The sequence below is a fragment of the Trachurus trachurus genome, assembly GCF_905171665.1.
Source record: "Trachurus trachurus genome assembly, chromosome: 21".
In the NCBI taxonomy this organism is placed as follows: domain Eukaryota; kingdom Metazoa; phylum Chordata; class Actinopteri; order Carangiformes; family Carangidae; genus Trachurus; species Trachurus trachurus.
The window spans coordinates 27,885,642-27,912,115 of NC_139899.1; the positions used below are offsets into that span (position 1 = coordinate 27,885,642).

Sequence of the window (26,474 nt, forward strand, 5' to 3'; positions counted from 1 at the left end):
GCAGGTGATACACAGATTCTACATGCACAGCAATTACAAAGAGTGTACAGTGACACAATGACCCGATTGCAGCACACAATTAGTTACATCTTAGAATCTTTGAGACCTTTGTGTTGGCACACATAGATACACAATCAGGGATTCTTAATTTATGTGTTGCAATTATGCATAGCCTACCTCCTATTATTATTATTATTTATTCCTGTTATTATTGTAAGAGAAATTCTTATGTAAGGGTTACTTCATTTGTAATTTTTTCAACAGTCTCACCAAATGAAGTTATGGAGGTGCAAAAACTCAAAGAACTCCTGGAGGCGGAGAAAGAGAAGGGGGAATTTCGCAACGAAACCATCTCCCTCCTCAAAGATGATAAGACTTACCTGCAAGGAGAACTGACTGTGCGTTCAGACCGAAAGCGTCGAGAGCGTCGCGGTGGCCGGAAGTCATTCATTTTCAATGAGAACCAGCGTCGAGGAGCGTTGAAGAGCGTCAAAGGCGTTGGCGTCGCGTTTTGGCGGCGAGAGCGTCAGGAGAAAGTTGAAATCTCCTGAACTTTATGCTAATGAGCGATGATGCGGAGCAGCGGCAACCAATCAGAGTGTAGATGTCGCGGCCCCTTTAAATGGATGACCAACCACAACCGCCGTCAACTTCTTTGACGCGCGTCAAAACGCCAGGGTGTTCAGACCACCAGCGTCGCGGAAAAGCGTCAAGAGCGTCTTTTGACCCTTTTGACGCTTTTGGTCTGAACGCCCCATTAAGAAAAAGGATGAGCTCATCCATGAGCTACTCTCCAAGAAGGATAATTCCACAATCATGCCCTCCAAGTCAGGTGAGTAATTATCCATTCACATTCATACAGTACAAGTATATTTTTTTCACTCTCAGGTTTTCTCCAGTACACAGACAAAATGTGTTTTCATATTTATTCCTTTCTCACAATTAGATCACTAGCCACAGAATTTGTTTTGTTATTTGCAGGTGTCAAACGCAAGCATGGGAAGAAAGCCAAGCAATTAATGAGCATTGCTTCTGACAAGGAAGATGAAGACTCCAGTTCTGTTCTTTCTGATTCATCTGAAGGTAACAAAGGCACATACAGATGAATCAAATCCCACATTTTTTCTCATTGTCTGGTAGGGCTAGGCGATGTATCGGTATTAAGAATTATACTGATATATTAATGAATAATTTGCGGTAGGTCACACTCTCCGTTTTAGTTTTTACTTGTTATGCAGTGATCTGCTGTCCACTGAAGCTTGACAGAAGGGCTTTGCCTTCACTGTCAGTTCTGCAGGCAATAATGTCATATTTCCCTAAGTGCATCTGCTTTATCAACAAGTTTTGGTTGGTTGGAAGAGGCCATGTTTATCACTCTCACCTCAAACCTGTTTCATTTAATTGACACATTCAGATGCATGTCATCATGATGACTTTTTTTTTAATTACCTGAGCCTGTACTGCCAAAAACAATCTAAGCAGCTTATTCCATGGCATTTGTTTATATTTTGAAAGTTGACACTATCATGATAGGTTTTGATCCTCCCTTGATTTCTATTCTAGATTCATCCATGAAGAGCTACCGAATGAAATCTCCACCCTCTTCCTCCTCTTCCCGCAAAGATAAACCCACTGATGACCTGATGATGAGAAGAAGAGGAAGAGGTAATTGCTCATTACAGTTTTAACAAGTTTGCACATTTTGACAGCAAGCTTTTTAAACACAATCTGGTTTTAATGTACCATTTACAGCCAGAAACGCCAGGAGCATCGTAGCACGATACAAGATGGCCCTGGATGCCTTCAACCGAGGGGGTTCGATGAAAGCAGCATTTGAGACCATTGGTGCTGACAGAAACACCGTGTCCAGAACAGCACCTATTGCTGAACTCAGCATTGCTGCACCGGAGATATTTAGAAATGTGGGGGCCTGGGATGAGCGGAGAGAAAAGCTGTCAACATTCATTGATAGGTGCCGCAATGCCATGACCCCAGAGGTCAAAGAAAAGATTTTGAAAATGAAGGAAGAGGGCACTCTGCTTCCAATTGCCACCCAAACAATGTGAATTGTTGTATTAAAGAATAGGTTGGCAGTTCACACCTACAGTATGTAGTATGTTATATTTGTATATTTGTAGCAGTGGCTTGAAGTAGTTTCCATGCCCATGTTTGCACTTTACAATCGCCACCCAAGTATAAACATGTGAATATTAAAAGGACAGTTCAACATTTTGGTAAATTGGCCCATTGCCATAATCGCTGTAGTCATAGCAGTAGGTTCGTTACCTTTATTTGTCGGTGTAAGCTGTTTTTAGAAGGGCGGAGCGAAGCAGCAGGCTGCTCAGAGCTACGCTACGGAGGCTAAAGGAATTTCTTGGTTTCCCTCATCAAACTCATCAAATACAAAATCCCAAAACTCCAAAACGCTTTCGTGGACAAGTTGTGACCTGCACATTCACCACGCTATGAGATAATAATAGAACGTTACGAAACGGAGCCGTTTTCGAGGTAAATACAGGGTAAATACAGAGTCTGCTTGCTGAAAAACTGTCCCTTAACGCAACGCGCATCAGCGGTTTTGCATGAATCTACCTCTAAAACAACTCCATCTCGTAACATTCCGTTATTATCTCATAGCGTGGTGATGGTGCAGCTCACAACTTGTCCACGACAGCGTTTTGGAGTTGTTGGGTTGTGTGTTTGATGAGGGAAACCAAGAAATCCCATGAGCCTCCGTAGCGTAGCTCTGAGCAGCCTGCTGCTCCGCTCTGCCGTTCTAAAAATAGCTTGCACCAACAATTAAAGGTAACAAACCTACTGCTATGACTATAGGGATTATGGCAATGGCCCAATTTGACAAAATGTTGAACTATCCCTTTAAAGGTTAGGTTGGCAGTTCACACCTACAGTATGTAGTATGTTACATTTGTATATTTGTAGCAGTGGCTTGAAGTAGTTTCCATGCCCATGTTTGCACTTTACAGTTTATTAAGAAAGAAGTTAAAACCTGTATTTTTCACCTCCTCACCGCCAGCTCATTCGCGATAGGAGGAAATTCAACACTCATGAATGCAAATAGAGATCAGTGGCTGCATAGTTTCACAAGTAGATGCATCTAAATCCTATGCATTTAACGTTTAAGATGGTAGAACAGTTAACAGTGAAATTAACAACTGTTTTCATTGGTAAAATAAAGCTTGAAAAATGTACTATGTCTTTTTCTCCCTTTTTGTTTTTTATACCTTAAACAGTAACTAAACCCCCAAAACAATGTTTTCAGCTGTAAACTATTATGTCTGTTAGTAGTGTTGGTGATTGATTCAGGTCCAAATCTGTAAATCTTAAAAATATACATTTTGTGGTCAAAATATGCACGTGGATTGCCCCCTACAGGTTGAAACCAAGCTTTACAGTTATATTCCTAATCTTAGTGTAATTCTCTATATTTGGTATCTGACAAAATGACTTATGATGCAGCATAGCTTCTTTTAAATGCATGCAAATGTGTTACACTTTACTTAACGCCAACAATGAAACATCATGATTAGGTATACTGCATTATAGATGCATCAATATGAACCTCACTTTACTTAAAGCATACATTGATAACTTATATATACTTATGGCATCCTATGAGTCCTTATAACAGTTGATTGTTGAGGTGTGTGTATAGAGGGGTATAAGTAGTTATAATGTATTATAAGCCCCAGCAGCCAGTCTGTAGTTTATAACCAGTCAAGAGCACTCATAAGGCCCTTGGATTTATAAGTCAGTATAAGCTAGATTTATAACTGTTGATATAGTGCATCATAAAGCTTTATGTGTGTCTATGAGTGTAGTTGTAATGCATTATGATTGATTATGATGAGCATTATAATGCACTATGAATGCGCTCATAATGCACTATAGATGTGGTCTTCATAGAAAGTGTTACCGAACTGTTTTATTCTTGTTTTACCAACCCACATTTACTTATACTCATAGATAATCTCCCACATTTGTCCTTTGCTGGAACTCAACATGGTTGTTGTTATTTCGGCAATTACCCTCAGTAGGTCACATGCAAAACGTACACCAACCAAATATGCAACATTTTACTACAAGCATGCAATATAGTACTCTTTATTTGGGGTCTTAGTAAATCAGACCCTAAGAACGAACAATGACGGAAGCACATAGGGAACCTGGTGTTTTTGTTTATATATTTACATTTACACTTTCTGGGTTTAAAGATTCTCTCACTGAACAACATGAACATATTTATCTTATCTCAGCCTCTCTACAGTACGTTGGCCTCACAGGAGCCAGGCTGCAGAATTTGCAGAGTCACAACCAGTCTGATAACTTTTCTAAACCAGGGGTAGAACAAGGCATAGATTATAGGGTTTAGACAGGAGTTAAAATAGAAGAGATACAATACAAAAGATGAAGATGGATTATTGAGTAAGTTATCTCCTGCTAGAGTAACACCATAATATGGGCAGAAACACATTAGAAACACAACTACAAGAACACCAAGAGTCCTGGCTGCTTTCAGCTCAGATTTCTTTGTGGTTAGAGTCACTGAGCTCTGCAGTGTGACAGCTGTAATGTGAGAGCGCATGACACGAGCCTGAGACACAGCCACCACAAACACTCTCATGTACAGAACTACGATGATGGTGATAGGGAGAATAAAGGTCACAACAAGGTCAACAGTTCCTGCTGTAAAGTCAACGACAATCACACATTCTCCAAAACATGAAATGTGTCTGTCTGGATGAGTCAAGTTGTCCTTCACAATGAGACCATTGTAGAAAACAGAGCAGAACCAACACAGACAAACACAGAGTTCAACTCTCCTCTCAGTGACTCTGCTGGTGTAATGCAGAGGGTCACAAATAGCTACATAACGGTCGACTGATATCAGAAGCATGTCTCCTACTGATGTGGAGGTAACAATGAAGTAAAAAAAGTCACACAGAGAACACATCAGATCACCAAAAAACCAGCAGGATGATTTTCGTACGATTTCTCCTGGAATCAGCAGGAGGCCGATAAGAAAGTCTGAGACAGCCAGAGAGAGGAGGAGGATGTTAGTGGGTGTGTGGAGCTGCCTGGAGAAGAAGAGAAAATTATCTGTCACCAAACAAGGCATCATATCTATGTGACAAAACAATATAAGCTGTTTCAATATGTGGTCTGATCTGCAACAAGAAACATTTCAGTTAGAGAAAGTGTAAGCTATTTATAAACAATTTAAAACCAGCAGCAACATAGAATATAAATATTAAGACGCGCAACAAGGTCATAGATAATTCTCCTGGTAAGATTACAGAAGCTGTTTTCAAAGTTAAATCATCATAGGTACAGGTGAGAAGTTTTTCTACCTGAAATGGGAGATTGAGATGATGACGAGCAGGTTGAGAGCTACTGTGAGTACAGAGACGGTGGAAAGTGCAATGTCAAGGATCACAGCTTCAAGCGAAGGAGATGCAGGCTTCCTGCAGGAGGTGTTGAGGAGATGTGGAAAGCAGAGCTCTGCTCCATCCTCAGCCTCCATCCTCAGAGAGCTGCAGCTCTGACAACTCTCAACAAACCTCTGTCATATAATACTGGACTCTGACTGTCACTCCCTTTCCTGTCCCTCTCTGCTCATTCTCTCCTGATGGACTAATGTCCCTTGGACCCTCGTCACCATTAGGAACAGCAAGAATAGCACCAGCACACCTGTAGTATTCCAAAAGTGGCGGGACGAAGGAGGGCCCGGGCGGGGTTTGAACCCCAGTCTCCCAGGTAAGGGTCATGCGCGTTGACCATTTGACCAAAGGGATATCCCTGTGGCCAAGTAGCCAGGGCACATGATCAATTGAAGGCATAGTAACAGGACCGTCAACTATCACACAAAGAAATGCATTAGAAATATTGTTCTGTCTAGACAGAGACATAAACACCCTCCTATGTAGTCTATAGTTCAGAGTGCCACATTTCAGACAATCTCAAAGGCATTGAAACAGTCAACATGAAAGATACTTATGGCCGGGTTCAAGAGTTTGGAGGCATAAGTGATGAGTGACCAGATTTTCCCATGGTGTGTAGTGAAAAACAGTACAACCAGGACACAGATGCAACATGGATAGTGAAGGACAGCAGATCAGAATTTGTATGACTTTTGTTGGAGCAAGGGATAAAGAGACTAATTCGACACTGACAGTGCGAGAGGCGATGGATAGACTGATTGGCCGTTATGAGTACATTTTAGATAAGTCTAGCTGAAGTTGCCGTTCGTGTACGACAGGATGAGGTCTGCAGGGAATACAGATATATCTGGGTCTGTATGGCATTGACACACAAAGTCATGCAAATTGATAATTTGACCCAGGAAAGTGGTTTGTATGAGAAAGAGGAGGGGGCCCAGCATGGACACCTGGGGTTCCCCAGAGGGAAGTGGATGGGACGAGGATGTTTGTACTTCCCTGTGAGAGAGGATTCAAACCAAGAAAGTGCTTTTCCTGCAATGTCCACATCAGAGTGTACAGATATCAGGATGCTGTGGTTCACTATATCCAAGGCTGCTGGTAGGTCCAGTGAGACTTTGAACTAAACTTTCAAGTTTCTTTGGTGGTTCTTGAGCTGATGGAGATGACTGTTGAGTTCTCCACAGTCATCTCCATCAGCTTCTCTTCATTTGTTCAGTTGAGTTCCTGGCGAGAGGCTCAGCCTCTCTGTTCTCCTTTTTTTTATATATATATATATATATATATATATATATATATATATATATATATATATATATATATATATATATATATATATATATATATATATAACTTTTTATTGGTTTCCATCAGAAAACATAAAAACAAGACAAGAGCAGAAAAGGGCTCAACAACAACAAGGCAAACAAGGAAATTATATAAATAAAAATAAATAAATACAAAAACAAACACAAGACAAGAGAAAAAAAAAGACATCCCCCTTCCCACCCCACCCCACCCCAGGCAGCAAGGACACATCAGTACAAGGACAGGCTCAGAACATCAGACTATACTTGGACAAAAAAAAAAAAACAGAAAAAACACACAACATACAAGGCTCTAGACATCAGTTTGGGGGCACAAAAGGTTCTTAATTTTTTCTATTGACGAAGTCCAGGAGGTAATAGTGGCTTGCTTTGCGTTGTGCATTCTGGCTACTGACAGCTCCATGTATAGGATATCTAACAAAGAAAGTAGCCAGTGAGTCCGAGAAAGAGAATGAGGAGGTTGCCCGCGAAGTGCTAGCATCTTTTTGGCAGCTGTCAGGCTAGCAAACAAAGCAGGGTAATGGTAACTAGGTAAATTCAAAGCAGAGGTATCATTCAATAAAAACAATTTGGGACAGTACGGGATTAATACATCAAAAAGTTTAGTCAATGTTAAAGGAGCTTGAGGCAAGATCAAGGAATAGAACTCATTAGCGATACAACGGCCGTAGCAGCCGTCAGGATTACTGCAGCCATCAGCCAAGCTGGTGCGGGAGCGCGCATCAACTCTCCACAGCAGTGCAGCTGATGCTGTGACAGTGACACTGTGGCTGAATTGGAAACGGCAAACTATACCAGTTGTAAATGACCTTTAATATGAGCATAGTATTTTTATAAATGTGTTTTTATGTTTACTTAGTAACATTCTTTAAAGCCAGGCTTTTATTTTTTATATATTAAGCAGACAGATATTCAGGGCTTTTATTTTGAAAGCGTCTCGCCGTGACCTCGTACACATCCGGTGCTTCGGACTTTACCGGCAGTAGGAGAAGTGTGTCTGCAAGGCTAAGAGTGTGTCTTCAATGCTAAAAGCAAGCAAAGTGTGTCTAACCCACATGAAACGCCCTAGCACCTGGCTAATAAGGGGCACAAGGTTTGTGTTGTTACCATTTAATGCTGTATTTATGTCCGGCTCGAGTTTGGTTGCCGTGGATATTTTCATGCATAAAACGTATTGTGGTTAGCGGTAGCTACTATTAGCATCGGCCAAGCTGCCGTGTCGGTCTGTATTGAAGTGAGATGAAGCTATAAGCTAACTCGTAGGTTGTTTTGGTAATGCAACAGGACGTATTTTGTCTGTTTTATATAAGGTCTGCTAAGGTTAAAAACTGTTTATTGGGTTAAAAACGAACAGTTAAAAATGCTTATGTCATGTTAAATATTGTTTTATATTGCACTCTATGGGAGGTTGTCTTTCAGTTAAAATGTGAATTTTCCCTCATGACTGTAACATCAATCGTAGCAGTTAAAATATATATTTAAATTCATGGAGTAAAACCTGTGAGTCTACAATAAGTGTATTAGATAAAAGGTCAACTTACATGATTGTGATAAAGGCAGTTAAAGGTAATTTCAAGTAAGAGTAAAGGTAACTGTATTTTGTTTTCTTCTTTTCATAGCTCTTACGGTGTGTTTACATTGAATACGGTCCAAGGAATAAAACACTGTGAACCATCAGTTTGAGAGTCCGACCATCATTTAGCCGGGGATGCTACACCAGTGTTTTCCATTAATCAGCCGCCAGGGGCGTCTCTAGGATTTTGACACATCTGGGGCTCAGCCTGGAAGAGTGACACATGCAATACATGCGCGCGCAGAGCGCGCGCCGAAATTTTTAGGCATAGAGACATTCTCCATCATTGGTGAAAAAGGTGAAAACGATGCAATCCACAGATCATCAAATGAATGACCCATTTTGAATTTAGTTCTATGTACTGACATTAGCTAGCTACGTAACAACACATTGTGTTTCCATTTAACACATTAGCAGCTACAGTAAAAGAGGCAGGCTGTGCGGGATCCCTGTCTGCTAACTAGCTGCTATCATGCATGAAAAAGAAAATAAACAAGATGGTTCGATGTTATAGCACATTAACTTCAGCAGCTTTCCCCTCTAGAAGAAGCCCAAACTTAGTTATTTCTAGGTACACAATTCTCACACCCTACAATTGCATTTACAGATGCCAATAATTACAGATTGCTTTTTTTCTCATGTAATATCAACCAGAGCAATATCAACTAGCTGCTAGCTAGCTAACGTTAGCTACTACCCTCTTGTAGTTCCAGCTGCAACACTCTTTTCGAAATTATACATTTTTACATAATTTCTATTCCCATTACCTTTTTGATTGCTGACCACCTTTGGGGGAAAACATGGAAATCTTTTTTGTGGCATCTTGATACACTTTAGCTGCTACTAGCTACCAAAAGACAGCTGCAGCTTGCTGTTGTCAAACCTGCCTGCTGTCAGGTATTTGTTGTCAAGTTAAATGCGCCGCTGTTTTGGGTGAATGACGTCAAGTGCGACCTGGAGGTGTTAACCACTTGTGTGCCAAAGCCAAAGTAGTGGCTTTTTAAAAATATAATTAATTGTTACTCAAACCTGTCCAAAAACACTGTTTTATCGAAGCATCAACATAAGATAACCGTAGTTTGAGGATGTGATCTTAAAAAAAAAAAAAAAAAAAAAAAAAAAAATTTTTTTTTTTTTTTTTTTTTTTTTGAAAATTAATATTCGGGGCTAATTAAAAAACATCCGGGGCTTTAGCCCCGAATGTTTTAGCCTAGGGACGCCACTGTCAGCCGCCACAGTTTCGTTTGGGTCCGCCGCAGCAGTCTCTCACAGAAAAAAAGAACAGCTTTCACTATCTCTCATCTCTGCCAGTCAGCCCCTCTACCTGCTGTCTCTCTCACGACACCGACACCGACACACACACACACACACACACACACACACACACACACACACACACACACACACACACACACACACACACACACGCACGCACACACACACACACACACACACACAGCGTCATGTGGCCTGTCAAATTTTTTCAGCATTCATAATGGACAGTGCTGTTTGTGCTCTCTCTCTCACGGGCAGGACCTGCACTGCTACAGTTGGCTGCAACAGGCCCAACACCAGCACCCAAACTTTTATCAGTTTTACTGAAGTTCATGTTTTCCTCCATATAAATAATATAAATATTATAAATAAATATGACCAGTGTGTGTGTAACCAAGTGCACCAGCCAAGTGTGGAGAAATGGGACAGGCCCTTACATTCCCTCAAGGCTTAAGTGTGACAACAGAAAATATTCATCATAGACAAATGCAGAGTTGAACTGTTTTATTCTTGTTTTACCAACCACATTTACTTTGTCACAGATAATCTCCCACATTTGTTCTTTGTTGTATCTCAACAATGTGTTCATTTGCCCCTTTCTATTAATCCATCGAGTCAAATTTCATTTTGCATTTGCAATCATCCAGCTTTCCGTTCAAAATCTCCATTGAGGAACTGGTTACAAAACCCTCATTTCAAAACTGCTGTTTGCATTTGTTGTCATTTAGGAAATTACTCTCAGTAGGTCACAAGCAAAACGTACACCAACCAAACACGTAACATTTTACCATAAGCATGCAATATAGTACTCTTTATTTGGGATCTTAGTAAATCAGGCCCTAAGAATGAACAATGACAGAAACACAGAGGCATCCTGGTGTTTTTGTTTACATACTTTACATTTACACTTTCTGGATTTCATAATTCCCTCACTGAACAACATGAACATATTCATTACTTTACATATTCATCTCAGCCTCTCTACAGTACGTTGGCCTCACAGGAGCCAGGCTGCAGAATCTGCAGAGTCACAACCAGTCTGATAACTTTTCTAAACCAAGGGTAGAACAAGGCATAGATTATAGGGTTTAGACAGGAGTTAAAATAGAACAGGTAAAATACGAAAAATGAAGATGAATTATTGGGTAAGTTGTCTCCTGCAAGAGAGACACCATAGTATGGACAGAAACACATTAGAAACACAACTACAAGAACACCAAGAGTCCTGGCTGCTTTCAGCTCAGATTTCTTTGTGATTACAGTCACTGAGCTCTGCAGTGTGACAGCTGTAATGTGAGAGCGCATGGCACGAGCCTGAGACACAGCCACCACAAACACTCTCATGTACAGAACTACGATGATGGTGATAGGGAGAATAAAGGTCAGAACAAGGTCAACAGTTCCTGCTGTAAAGTCAACGACAATCACACATTCTCCATAACATGAAGTGTGTCTGTTTGGTTGAGTCAGGTCGTCCTTTAAGATAAGAGTGTTGTAGAAAACAGAGCAGAGCCAACACAGACAAACACAGAGTTTAACTCTCCTCTCAGTGACTCTGCTGGTGTAATGCAGAGGGTCACAAATAGCTACATAACGGTCGACTGATATCAGCACCATGTCTCCTACTGATGTGGAGGTAACAACGAAGCAAACAAAGTCATACAGAGAACACATCAGATCACCAAGAAACCAGCAGGATGATTTTCGTAGGATTTCTCCCGGCATCAACAACAGGCCGACAAGAAAGTCGGAGACAGCCAGAGAGAGGAGGAGGATGTTAGTGGGTGTGTGGAGCTGCCTGGAGAAGAAGAGAAAAATATCCGTAATCAAACAAGGCCTCATATCTCTGTGACAAAACAATTTAAACTGTTTAAATATGTGGTCTGATCTTTTTAAATTATGCGTATATAATTTTGTTCTTTGTACTTAATCTACACAATAAACCCACTAAACTAAACTAAACTAAACTGACAACAATTTTATACCAGCAGCAACATATACAGTTCGTGCCAAGGCTCAACAAGTTCATAGATAATTCTACTGGTAAGATTACAGAAGCTGTTTTCAAAGTTCAAACATCATAGGTACAGGTGAGAAGTTTTTCTGCCTGAAATGGGAGATTGAGATGATGACCAGCAGGTTGAGAGCTACAGTGAGTACAGAGATGGAGGAAAGTGCAATGTGAAGGATCACAGCTTCAGGCCAAGGAGATGCAGGCTTCCTACAGGAGGTGTTGAGGAGATGTGGAAAGCATAACTCTGCTCCATCCTCAGCCTCCATCCTCAGAGAGCTGCAGCTCTGACAACTCTCTCAACAAAACTCTGTCATATAATGCCGGACTCTGACTCTCTGTCTCTCCCTTTCCTATCCCTCTCTGCTCATTATCTCCCTATGGACTAATGCTCCCTTGGACCTTCTGCACCATTAGGTAGAGGAACAGCAAGAATAGCAATAGAGGTGCAATAGAATACACCTGTAGTATCCCAAAGAAATGCACAAGAAATATTGTTGACCATATTTGTCCAGAAAGACACATAAACACCCCCCTAAGTAGTCTATGGCAGTTCATAGAGTGCCACATTTCAGACAATCTCAAAAGCATTGAAACAGTCAAGCTGAGAGATACTTATCAAGGCATACAGAGTGATGAGTGACCAGATTTTTTCCATGTTGTGTTGTGCAAAACAGTACAACCAGGAAACAGATGCAACATGGATAGTGTCAAGTGGGACTGAGATCCCAGGACTTGGCCTCTTATAACAGCATGAACTGTGCTCTTGAAATCAATGTAATCATTCTAAGAACACAGAGGTTTGTTATATGAAATAAGTAATTGCTTGCTTTAGAAGTAATGATTGTTATAATCAACAATAATAATAACAGTAACGAGACTAAATTGAGAAATATATGACCTAGTGTCTCATACACTGGCATATAAAAGAGGAAGTGCAGTTAGACAATACAAGATGTGCAATGGCAATGTACCTAGCACTCTGTATGCAGAAGGAAAAGTTGACCATATGAAGTCATATATTAGGTAACTCATTGAGTGCCAACCACGTAATATCTCGTTTTTCGTTCCCATGCGTTGAGTGCAAAAAACGAGATTTCTCGTTTTTTTTTTTTTTAATTATGAAACTAGACACTTTAACACACCTTATGTGTAAATTTGGGGACTCTACGACGAGCAGAACTGAAATAGATGATGATCAAAAACTCATGACAGCTCATGATCTGGAAGTTTTTATCATAACTCGGCTTTTGCAAACGGAGTTCTGCATGTGGATGCAGTGCAGCTGCTCTGCTCTCACCTGCGAAACAGGAAGCTCTCAGCCGACAGTCCCGCCCGGTCTTCATCTGGAGCAACACCGTGTCCTCCCCAAGGTCCTCCCGCGGTAAAATGTGATGATCCCTCGGTCAAAGCAGGCCGCCGGCACCGACCTGTACCACAGAAGGACCGCGACCACTGGTGGGACCGGTGTTCCTGACCTGCTCTCGCCGTGAGACCATCACATTCCGCGGCGAGAGGCTGTGACACGGCAGTTATTGTTGTTTAGTGGCGCCCCCCCGCCCCCCGATGGTGGATCTCCCAGCCTGATGCTACTGGGAGAGAAGTTTTTAAAGCAGAAGATGGCGCCCGTGTTGGCAAGCCGTCCGCCTCGCTCCTTCGCTGTTATGTCTGTTTTCCTGCTCCTACTGCTTTTTGCTTTCGGATATGTTTCTGCTCTGCTGGCATACGACCGCCAAACCCTCCTCGACCTCAGGGCTTGGTCAGAGTCCCTGCTGCCATCTGATCGCCCACTTTTCGATCAGGAAACACCGGTGCTGGCGGACATTCCCGATCACCTGCGCCGACTGCCTACTGTCTCTCCCCGGAGGGATCATGACCAAAAGTCCCGCTCCAACGGACCCTGCGGCTCCAAACACCGATGTCGGCTGTCATGCCCTCTCCCCCAGAGAAAGCGCTCTAGAAGACGTGGGAAACGTGCCGGTGTGATTGCCCGTCTCAAAGCTCACCTGAGAGTCTTTTCCTCGGCTGAGCTGCGCCTAGGATCCTCTCCCCCTGCCCGGTTCGTATGCAGCCGATGGATCCGTCCTATCTTCCCGGAGCCAGCGCCGCTCATTACTCCGGTAAACGGACCCGCCACCCTGGCACAGCTTAAAGCTGGAAGCTCACGGAGAAAGTTTATTTACATCCAGCCTCCCGACACCGGCTCCATCTCATCCACCTGGCTCGCCGCTCTTCCTGTCGCATCGCGGATACGTCATCAGAGTGCCGCCACCGCGGTAAGGAATATCGCCGGGAACATCGCGAGACTGTGCCATGCTGTGCGTGATGGAAAGAGAGGTGTGGATCCCAGCCTGCTCTGTCCCATCCAGAGGTCTACTGATCAATCCCACATTAAAACTGAACTTTTTAATGCCCAGTCCCTGTCAAATAAATCAAGCCTGGTTCATGATCACATTCTTGATAAAGATATAGACCTGATGTGCCTCACTGAGACCTGGCACCAACCTGAGGTTTTTTCATCATTAAATGAAGCCTGTCCCCCTGGATACAGTTACCTGCAGAGGGCTCGCTGCACTGGCCGAGGTGGTGGCCTGGCAGTAATTTACCGCGACACACTCAAGCTGTCTCCTCTGTCTCTACCTGATGTGTCCTCGTTTGAATATCTGGCCTTCAAATCAAAACCCCCTTCCAAGATCAATGCTGTACTGATCTACCGGCCGCCCAAACCACACCCATCCTTCATCACAGAGATTCACGACCTTCTCACCTCGCTCTGCTCTCTATCCTCCAATAACATCATACTTGGTGATATGAACATTCACATTGATAATCCCTCCTCCCCCCTGGCAGCTGATTTCCTTCATGTACTGGACTGTCTCAACCTCACACAGCACGTTGATGTACCTACACACACCAGAGGGCGCACTTTAGACCTGGTCATCACAGACTCTCCTTCCATCAAAGATCTGTCAGTATATGACCTGGGCGTCTCTGATCACAGCATCATTTCCATGGACATTTCCTGCCCATCTCTCCTCCCCCAGCCTAAACGCGATATTCATTTTCGCAACATAAAAAACATCAACCCTGCCATCTTGCACTCTGACCTCCAACTGCTGGCCTCAGTCAACCTTCCATCAGTCAACAAATCGGTCGATCACTACAACCATTCTCTTCGCTGCCTCCTGGATATACATGCCCCTCTCAAAACAAGAACTGTGTCTTTCTTCGCACTGCCCCCTGGTTCACGAAAGAACTGCGCAAGATGAAGGCTGCTGGCCGTGCCATTGAGAGGCGTGTCAAATCATCTGGCCTAGTGGTACACAAGCTGGCCTACAAAAACCACCAGAAGGCCTATGCAGCAGCCCTTAAAGAAGCCCGGTCCATCTATTACTCCAACATCATCAATAACAGTCCAGGAAATTCAAAACAGCTGTTTTCCACCATAAACTATCTCCTTAATCCCAAAAACCAAACCCATACAGAACCCACAGTAGAACACTGCAACAGGTTTCTTGCATTTTTCAAAGACAAGATAAATTCCATCCGGTCCCAGCTCTCAGGCTCCCCAGCTCCATTTCTGCCATCTGCCTGCCCTCAACCTGCACTTTTCAGCACCTTTGCTACAGTCACACAGACCGAAGTTGAGGGTTTCATCAAAAAGATGAAGCCTTCCACCTCCCCCCTGGACCCCATCCCTACAACACTCATCAAATCAAACCTGTCTGTCATAAGCCCTCTTATCACACAAATAATAAACCACTCGTTAAACTCCGGCCATGTCCCGCCCTCACTCAAAACTGCCGTTATCAAGCCTCTCCTGAAGAAACCCAACCTCGACCCAGAATGTCTCTCAAACTACCGGCCCATTTCCCATCTTCCATTCCTGTCTAAAGTGCTTGAAAAAGCTGTTGCCGCACAGCTACAGGAACATCTACAACTCCACTCACTGTTTGAAATATTCCAATCTGGTTTCCGCACTGCCCATAGTACTGAGACAGCATTGTTGAGAGTTACCAACGACCTTCTCATCTCTGCCGATTCTGGATCCCCCTCCCTGCTCATCCTTCTGGACCTTTCAGCGGCTTTTGACACTGTCGACCACCATATCCTCCTAAGCCGCCTCCACACCGACATTGGTCTCCATCATTCCACACTGGACTGGTTCACCTCTTACCTCGCCGACAGGACAGAGTACATCAGCCTGGGCTCTGCCAGGTCACAAACAGCCCCTGTTACATGCGGTGTCCCCCAAGGATCTGTCCTAGGACCCCTCCTCTTTATCCTGTACATGCTGCCACTGGGTCGTGTCATCAGCCGGCACGGCATCTCCTTTCACTGCTACGCCGATGACACTCAGTTGTACCTCCGAACTGACCCCAACCTACGTTCAACCCCGGTCCACTCATCATCACCTACTCTAGCCCTCTCCAACTGCCTGGAGGAGATCAGGGCGTGGATGAGTCACAACTTCCTCCAGCTGAACAGCTCCAAAACCGAAGCCATACAAATTGGTACCCCTCATCAGGTCCAATCATCACCCATAACCACCATCTCCTTCTCTGGTCAAGACATCCCCCTCTCTACCTCAGTCACCAACCTCGGTGTGAAGCTGGACCCACAACTTACCTTTGTAAACCACATCAAACATCTGTACAAAACCTGCTTTTTCCATATCAAGAACATTTCTAAACTCCGCCCATTCCTCACCTTCTCTGATGCTGAAAAACTCGTCCACGCCCTGATCTCCTCCAGGCTTGATTACTGTAACAGCCTGCTCATCGGTATACCCAACAAACACCTTCAGAAACTTCAATTCATTCAGAACTGTGCTGCCCGAACTCTGATGAAAACCCGCAAATACGACCACATCACCCCCATTCTTCAGAACCTACACTGGCTTCCCATAACCTCAAGAATCCAATACAAAATCGCCCTCATCACCCACCTTTGCATCTACAGCAACGCCCCGCAATACCTCAAAGACCTCCTTACCCCTCACTCATCCACCCGTAACCTCCGGTCCCAAAGTACCAACCTCCTCCATCAGCCCCGCACACGACTCCGCACCATGGGAGACCGAGCCTTCTGCTCCACTGCCCCCCACATCTGGAACTCCCTCCCTGAACACCTACGACAACCCCAGTCTGTCGATGCCTTTAAAAAAGGGCTTAAAACTTTTTTGTTCAGACAGGCTTTCCCAGGTCGTTCCTAGATGTTTTTATTCTCTTTCTGCACTTTCTTCTCCTCCTTTAGCTATTCTTTCTTCTGCTGTTTTTAATCGTGTCTGATTTTAATCGTGTCTGATTTTTCTCTTAGTCTTTTGTTTATTTTGTTTTTTGGTTTCTGTAGCACTTTGAGATTACTTTATGAAAAGTGCTTTACAAATAAAATGTATTATTATTATTATTATTATCTGTGAATAGAACAACAATTGTTGTATATATTTATCTTACACGAGCCCTTTGATCCAGAAATGCGAGTGTCAGAAGAGCGACAGGCACAAACAGAGCACCTTTCATAAAAGACGCTCTATCTCCTTTTCTAGAAAAAAAGGAGGGATTTTGGTGAAACCCAGCCATGTTTAGCTTGACTTTTCTCAGGAACGGAGGCACGTAGAAACAAACGGTTTGTGGCCATTTGAAGCATAAAGTTTCACCTTTCAAATGAGCCACAGTATGTGTTGGTGGCAATAATATAGAATACACTGGGGCTCTACAGAAATCGTCAAAAATGGTCTAAATTGCCGGTACACATGACTAAAACTTTGGAAAGGAGCGCGGCACTCAATGAGTTAAAAGTGAGGTTAAGGTATCAACATGTAACCAATGGTAAGGCTAGAGTGAGAAAGTGGTGTGAATTTAGCTGTTGTGAAATTTGTGTTGAAACCTGTGAAATGATGAAATGATGGCTGTAAACCAGCGGTACTCAATAGGCGGCCCGCATCCGGCCCGCCGAACCTTCCAATCAGACCCGCGACTGAGTTCTACTAGTTTACATATTACTGTATACTGTATTTCTCGGGCTCCGTGCGCCTGTAAGCAAGGCCGGATTATAATTGGGGCACACTGGGCACGTGCCCAGGGGCCCATGGCAACCAAGGGCCCATGGCAACCAAACCCTTGGTTGCCAACCTGCCAAGGGCCCCGCCCCCTGCCGAGCGACTCGCGAGAGGTCAGAGTGTGTGAGCGGGAGGTCAGTAGTAGAGCGTGAATAAAAGAAAGCAAGATTATGGATAAAAAAAAAGTATTTGAGCGGTGGAGCAAAGAGGAAAGGCAAGAGAGAGAAGCGGCGGTGATTAAAGATGTCCCGCGAATCACATCATTTTACAAAAAATACAAACTGGAGGATGAAATAGACCCGGAGGATGCCAGTGCTAGCACCAGCAGCAGCGGAGCAGTGTCACTTCTCCCATCCGCTAATGTTAGCCCGGCCTCGGCCAACATCACAGAAGTCCCGGAGCAACCGGAGGAGGATGCCGAACCAGTCCCGACTCCCCCTAGCACTAAGCACCGCGGTGATGAGAGCAGGTGAGCCGTCGGAGGACCCCGCTTCATGGGGCGTGTTAAGTGAGAGCCATCGTGAATATATTATAGCGAGAGGGGCTATGTTTGTGTATGTGTAGGCTTTGCTGAAACTGGTGTACACACACACACACACACACACACACACACACACACACACACACACACACACACAGCAGCTCGTTCAGCCACTTGCGCCGATGGTGCGTTCAGTGACCTGGGCAGTGTGGGAATTCACAAGGGCTGCAATTATAAACAATGAAAGAAGCATGCACAGAGGTATTATCTTATCTTTTGTACATGCTTCTTTTCAGTTCACAGAATTGTTTGTAAAGTTGTAAAGACTCAGTGTGTGTATGTTGCTATTTTGTAGTTGGTTTGTCAATTTCATATGTTGGCTGCATTTAGCTGTAGCCTACTGTGTGTCTATACGGATGGCATTCTTATAAGCTCCCTAGTGGTCATTGTGTGGATGTTGTGGGTTGTGTTGTGTTGTGTTTATTTGATCTGCTGTTTGTGTCAGCCTTAGATGTACTAGAAAGTCTTGACATAATAGTTTGTGATTATGGTCTGGTTTTGACATGGTACTTCATATACACAATTGTGAATAGGTCTAATTAAGGTGGAGTTTAATGACTTTCCTGGTTTGTAATGGGTGGAGGTGATGTGTGAGATGCCAGCGGTGTGTGCGACAAGGGCCCTCTGGGACCTGGTGCCCAGGGGCCCTTGGGGTGCTAATCCAGCCCTGCCTGTAAGTCAAAGCGCTGGGACATGGAAACACGTGCGGAGCGTTTGTGTGTGCCTGTGAGGCCCTGCACTGGGATACAGAAACGCCGACGAACCCAAATCACCATGCGCGAGTGTTTGGGGAGCGGGCTGGACTGCAGGGTTTTCCCTGCCTGTCTGCAGAGACCGTGGGTGATTTTCACCGCCGTCTTGGTTCAACTGTCAACTGTGCACTTCATCGTGCATGGGGGGCCGTTCAGATGAAGCGTCTTTTGCGCGCGCTCAAACCCATTCAATGTAGCCGCGCGTCATGCACGCTCACAACTCAAAAGCCGTAGCCGCGCGCATTTGATGAGACGCAATTGTTTTTTCGTGCACGTCTGCGGCGCACAGCTGCACGACCTGCTTCTCCCCCGGTGTTGTGTCCCGGTTCCATCGGCCTGTGTCTCTCCTACTGTTTCCCACTGAGCTCTGCCTCGTTTGAAAGGTGAAGGACGCCCATGTGTGGAAAGACGTCGCCTCCGAGATGTAGAATGTGTATTACAGAAGAGAAACACACATTTCACGACCAATGACTTGTATCCTCAGAACAGAGTCAGACATGTCCTGTGATGGTCAGGTCATATTTAAGCTGAAAATCACAGGGCATGTCTGAGGATACAAGCAGTGTAAAGCTCCAGCATGATATGTAAATGATGATATGATAATGTCAAGATTTTTCACATCATACAAAACACCATGAAGTGTATAAATAAAAAATGATGTGCTTACAAGTAAAATAAAAATATTTAAATTATTAGACGAAAAAGGTGAATTTAATTTCAATCTATGCCTATTTGAATGTGCGGCCCCCAAGGTGTCTGTTAAGAAAAATTCTGGCCCTTCGACAAATGTATTTGAGTACCCCTGCTGTAAACCATTAGAGAAATGAGAGTTGTAGGGCAAAAGATGAGACATTTAAGGTAATTGTGACGTGAGATGGGGAACAGGCTGAAGCAGGCCGAGAGGTGGAGGCCTCAAGGACTGTAACGGTGGCAGCACCTGAAACTCTGAGGAGGGGGTTATTCAATGGAGAGATGAAGAGGAAGGATGATTGACCATATAAGGGGAGTACCTGTCCAGGCTGTTGGAGAAATCGACCTGTGAAACAGCGGAAGGGTGTTGGCTGATTCAGACAGATAAATGGCCAGTCGGCAGGGGTGTGGGTGGAGTGTGATCAGGACTGGGCACGAGAACAACGTTGGACAGACCAAACGCCTGCGAGGACCCCAAGAATTGGCAGCAAGAGAAGAATCCAACTGAAAAATACTTGCTACCAGTGATTGGGTCTTGGGGGATCCCCACACTCCCTGCCAATGGGGTTGGCTGAGCCTGGTGAAGATCATCTTTCTGAGCCTGGGGCTGGATCTACCCCTTTGAGGTTTTCTCAGCCTGGTGAAGATCAAGTTACTAAGTGTTACAGTTGAGGCTCATGTCACTATGCCTCCAATTGATCATGTGCCCTGGCAACTTGGCAAAGGGGATGTCCCTTTGGCCGAATGGTTGGTGCGCATGACTATTACCCGGAGGTCTGGGGTTCGAAGCCCGCCCGGGCCCTCTTCACCTTGTCACATTCTGGCATTGTCGGCAGGATCCATGTAGCACTAGGGGTGGATCCATGGATTCCTAATGTGTGGCAGCCTGCGTGGAGCACGAGGACGTGCTTGTAAAAGAGGGGGAGAGATGTGACAGCTGACGGTCTTGTCACTATGCCTCCAATTGATCATGTGCCCTGGCAACTTGGCCAAGGGGATGTCCCTTTGGCCAAATGGTTAGCGCGCATGATTATTACCCGGGAGTCTGGGGTTCGAAGCCCGCCTGGGTCCTCTACACCTTGCCACACTGGCTTAGACCCAAATAAATTCCATCACAATCACCCTATCTCAAACCTCCCATTCATCTCAAAAGTTATTGAACATACAGTAGCCGGCCAACTTCAAGACCATCTATCAAACAATAACCTCTGTGAGCCTTTCCAGTCTGGTTTCCATGGCAATCACAGCACAGAAACAGCTCTCACTCAAATTACAGCAGCGGATTCTGGCCTACTCACCATCCTCATACTCCTAGATCTCAGTGCCACCTTCGACACAATATCTCACACCATCCTCTTAGATCGTTTGGCCAGCACTGGGGTCTCTGGTATGGCCTGTCTGACCGTTCACAGTTTATCCAAGGAGAAAATACCAGATCATCACCCCCAACACTCCCTCACGGTGTTCCTCAAGGTTCTGTCCTCTGTCCCCTACCCTTTATCATCTATATCCTCCCTCTTGGCAATATCTTCCACCATTTTGGTGTCCACTTTCACTGTTATGCTGATGACACCCACATCTATATCACCACCAAACCGGACACTACATCACCACCTACTGCCCTTATGGACTGCCTGCAAACCATCCCAAACTGGATGTCAAACAACAAGCTCAAACTCAATGGCAATAAAAGTGAAATTCTTCTTCTCGTATCCAAATCATCACCCGTACGAAGTCTTCATCATATTACACCAATCCTCATGCAACTCCACTGGCTCCCTGTCCATCAACGTATACATTACAAGCTCTTTCTGCTAACATTCAAAGCTCTCCATAACCAGGCCCCCCCATATCTCTCTAATATGCTACACCCTTATATCCCACCCCGTTCACTCTGTTCCTCTTCTGCCACCATGCTTCATTTTCACTCACCTCACTGGGCGCTCAGACTTTTAGCTGTTCTGCACGTAGACTCTGGAACTCACTCCCACTACACATACGCACTCTGGATTCCACCTTCAAATACCACCTCAAAACACACCCAATTGTCCTACTCCCTATAATACTCTGTCCCCCAACCATTTTATCCACCTTATGTATTTATCTAGCCACATTGTATTTCCTTTATATTTATATTATGTGCTATTGTATTTCATATCTGTTTAGTTCTTTGTTTTCTGTTCCAAAAACTGATCTGCTTTATGCAATGTCACACACAAGCATCACTGAAGCTCAAAGTGCACAAACAAGCAAACACACAAAGCAACAGGTGGACGTTGTTGTTCAGTGTTTTCTGTACACCAAGATTGTTTGGTCTCTGTGTGCCGACTGTCTGTTCCTAATCTTCAGCTCAAAGAGTTTCTGTCTGACCTTCAGTTGTCTCCTTTCCTGAGGCCTTGCCCAATTTTTTTCCTGCAGAGATGATGAACCTACAGCAACAACAAGCCGACATCTCTTAGAGTCACAGGCAGCATTACATTACACTTAAAGCAGAAGTAAGTGGTCCGGTCGTTTTCGCTAATGCTGCGTTCCAGGCAGGCTTTTGAAATCGTAAATTACAGCTTCAAGTCACAACTTACGACTTTGTAGCGTTTCAGGCAACCCACTCGTGTTTTTCCGACCTGTTTTACCGGTGAAAGTCACTATAACGGCCACTCGTAACTTCCGACCGGTGAACTCGTACCAGATCGAACTGGTACCACTTCACGGTCGGAAAAATACGAGTTTCCTTGAATGCACCATAACAGTCATCGTCCCTACGTCGCCACATTCACGGCGTTCCTTGGCTGCACACACAGCCCTGCATGCCGTTCTCTCTCCTCATTGGATAAAAACTGTAGGATACGATAAATGTTTTCTCTTCGGCTCAGAGCAGAGCAGAGGGACTGAGAGACCCGTGTTTCAGTCCAAACACTCTATGTAAGTGATTGCTGTCGGAAGATATAACTATTTAAGACTTATATTAACACAAATATATCACTTACTTCTGCTTTAAATGATAACATCTAGAGGTCATTAGGGTTGTATAAAAAAACAGTATCACAATACTGTAGTTCCTCCTGTGAATAGATGATTTTATAATATGTGAGCAGAGATGCCTGATGGACTCAAAACTTGGCACATTCTGAATTACAAACCTGACTGGCTTAGGTTCATGCCAGGTTACAATGTAATTGTAAATGTAGAGCGTTTCAGCTCTGTTGACAAGAAGATGCTGACTTTGAAAAACATAATTTGATTTAATAAATCCTCACTTTAACATTCAATAGATTTTGCAAACGAGGAACATTATATTTTCTGGAGCTGATTGTAGAAAAGGTTTCGGATTTGTGTGCAGTGGCACTCAGACACAAGGCTGCACATGTTAAGTATGTCCCGATTGCTTTTAAATATCCCTGCGCGCTTGGCCACTTACTATGTGCTTGCACACTATAGGCAAATGTATGACCTGGAAAAATGTCACCAAAGCGCGTACATAACCAAGTGCACCAGTCAAGTGTGGGACAGGCCCTTACATTCTCTGAATGCTTAAGTGTGACAACAGAAAATATCCATCATAGACAAATGCAGGCCCCATGAATGAAAAATGACAGAAACTCATATGGGGAAACTTGTGTCAGGTGTTTTTGTTAACATACTTTACATTCACACTTTCTGTATTCTCTCACTGAACAACATAAACATATTCATTGCTTTTTCCACAGAGCAGGTGACATCTCAATCTATCCACAGCCTCTCTACAGTACGTTGGCCTCACAGGAGCCAGGCTGTAGGATCTGCAGGGTTACAACCAGTCTGATAACTTTTCTAAACCAGGGGTAGAACAAGGCGTAGATTATAGGGTTTAGACAGGAATTAAAATAGAAGAGATACAATACAAAAGATAAAGATGAGTTATTGAGTAAGTTTTCTCCTGCAAGAGAGACACCATAATATGGACAGAAACACATTAGAAACACAACTACAAGAACACCAAGAGTCCTGGCTGCTTTCAGCTCAGATTTCTTTGTGGTTAGAGTCACTGAGCTCTGCAGTGTGACAGCTGTAATGCGAGAGCGCATGGCACGAGCCTGAGACACAGCCACTACAAACACTCTCATGTACAGAACTACGATGATGGTGATGGGAAGAATAAAGGTCAGAACAAGGTCAACAGTTCCTGCTGTAACGTCAATGACAATCACACATTCTCCATAACATGAAATGTGTCTGTCTGGATGAGTCAGGTTGTCCTTCACAATGAGACTATTGTAGAAAACAGAGCAGAGCCAACACAGACAAACACAGAGTTTAACTCTTCTCTCAGTGACTCTGCTGGTGTAATGTAGAGGGTCACAAATAGCTACATAACGGTCAATTGATATCAGCACCATATCTCCTACGGATGTGGAGGTGATGATGAAGGAAACAAAGTCATACAGAGAACACATCAGATCACCAAGAAGCCAGCAGGATGATTTTCGTAGGATTTCTCCCGGCATCAACAACAGGCCAACGAGAAAGTCTGAGACAGCCAGAGAGAGGAGGAGGATGTTAGTGGGTGTGTGGAGCTGCCTGGAGAAGAAAAGAAAAATATTTGTCATCAAACAAGGCCTCATATCTATGTGACAAAAGAATTTAAGCTGTTTAAATTTGTGGTCCGTTCTGCAACAAGAATAATTTCAGTAAGAGAAAGTGTAAGCAATTTAAAATGTGCTCATGAATTCTACTCTATTCTAAATACAGTAGAATATTCACGTTTTGTTCTGTCAAAATTTTTATAATGAGCGGATGGAAAATGTTTATTTAAGAAGGGTAGGCAAAATAAGCTGAAGGTTCAGCCTACACCTTTTAGGTCAAAGTACAATTGTTTTGTTTCGTTTTGTATCTATATTTTAAGGAAAGAAAAAAAAAGAAATTAATTATTGTTTGTTTGTATTTATGTTTAAAACATATGCATGTATAATGTTGTTTATTGTACTTATTCTACAAAATAAACCCACTAAACTAAAAACAATTTAAACCAGCAGCAACATATACATTCCGTGCCAAGGTGCAACAAGGTCATAGATAATTCTCCTGTTCAGATTACAGAAGCTGTTTTCAAAGTTCAAACATCATAGGCATAGGTGAGAAGTTTTTCTGCCTGAAATGGGAGATTGAGATGATGACCAGCAGGTTGAGAGCTACTGTGAGTACAGAGATGGAGGAAAGTGCAATGTCAAGGATCACAGCTTCAGGCCAAGGAGATGGTTGCTTCCTGCAGGAGGCGTTGAGGAGATGTGGAAAGCAGAACCCTGCTCCATCCTCAGCCTCCATCCTCAGAGAGCTGCAGCTCTTACAACTCTCTCAACAAAACTCTGTCATATAATGTTGGACTCTGACTGTCACTCCCTTTCCTGTCCCTCTCTGCTCCTTCTCTCTCTATGGACTAATGCTCCCTGGACCTTCTGCACCATTAGGTAGAGGAACAGCAAGAATAGCCACAGCACACCTGTAGTATCCCAAAGAAATGCACAAGAAATATTGTTGACCATATTTGTCCAGAAAGACACATAAACACCCCCCTATGTAGTCTATGGCAGTTCATAGCGTGCCACATTTCAGACAATCTCAGAAGCACTGAAACAGGCAAGCTGAGAGATACTTATCAAGGCATACAGAGTGATGAGTGACCAGATTTTTCCCATGTCGTGTTGTGCAAAACAGTACAACCAGGAAACAGATGCAACATGGATAGTGTCAAGTGGGACTGAGATCCCAGGACTTGGCCTCTTATAACAGCATGAACTGTGCTCTTGAAATCAATGTAATCATTCTAAGAACACAGAGGTTTGTTATATGAAATGAGTGATTGCTTGCTTTAGAAGTAATGATTGTTATAATCAACAATAGTAATAAGAGTAACAAGACTAAATTGAGAAATGTATGACGTAGTGTCTCATAGGGGTGTAACGGTATGGGATTTTACAGTACGGTACGGGGACGGTGTTAGTACAGTATACCACGGTATTTCACGGTGACAGTATTTTATTTTTTTAAAGATTTTTTTTGGTACTAGGGGCCATGAAATAACCAACAAAACAGACAAGTATCATTCTTAGAAGAAAAACTGCTTTATTTAAGCAAAATGTGTGTGTGACTGTCTGTAAATCACCAGACAATTATTCAACTGAAACCAGTATTACGGTCATGATCCAAGAAGAATTCTTTTTACAGGTAAACAACCAGCAGTTGGAGGTGTGACTCGACTGCCATAAACATTTTAAACCTGAGAGCTCTGTACAGGTGAATAAATAAGCAATAGTCAGACTCAGGATCAGGAACATAAATAAAAAACATTGTAAACCTGGGGGGCTACAGGCCAAAAGCTACTGTACATTACACAACAGTAAAACTTGAAATAACACCCCTTAAACCTGAGACTGAGCCCGGTTAGGCTATTAAAGAAATGCACTGTACACATTAACTGTAGCAAAATAAGAATAGGACCTAATGTAAGAGAACTGTTACACACACAGAAACCAATCATGAGCATATTAGGGCAGATTGTGATGCAAGAGGGACAGCATGTTGACCTTGTCTACTGTGAGTCGTGACCTTAGGTGAGAGAGGATGTGCCCGCTGGTGCTAAATGCCCTCTCAGATGGTACACTTGTGGCGGGAATGCATAAGAATTTCTTTGCTACATTAGCTAAAAGTGGAAACTGATTTTTGTTGGAATTCCACCACTCCAGGGGATCATCATCTGCATTGAGGGGTTGCAGGGACAGGTATAGGTTGATTTCCATTGTCACCCTCTGCTCTG

At 43.6% G+C, this 26,474-nt stretch overlaps 2 protein-coding genes across 2 annotated transcripts; both read right to left on the minus strand.

Moving 5' to 3' along the window:
• Positions 1–4,279: 4,279 nt before the first annotated feature.
• On the minus strand, positions 4,280–5,542 carry LOC311004088 (trace amine-associated receptor 13c-like; the record flags this gene model as incomplete). Its single annotated transcript, XM_083996037.1, has 2 exons — positions 4,280–5,096; positions 5,370–5,542. 2 exons carry the CDS (start codon positions 5,540–5,542, stop codon positions 4,280–4,282), a joined length of 990 nt encoding a protein of 329 aa, XP_083852163.1.
• A 5,071-nt stretch (positions 5,543–10,613) lies between these two features.
• LOC311004471 (trace amine-associated receptor 13c-like) lies at positions 10,614–11,912 on the minus strand (the record flags this gene model as incomplete). The annotated part of the gene is made up of 2 exons (XM_083996544.1): positions 10,614–11,426; positions 11,736–11,912. 2 exons carry the CDS (start codon positions 11,910–11,912, stop codon positions 10,614–10,616), a joined length of 990 nt encoding a protein of 329 aa, XP_083852670.1.
• Positions 11,913–26,474: the final 14,562 nt, after the last annotated feature.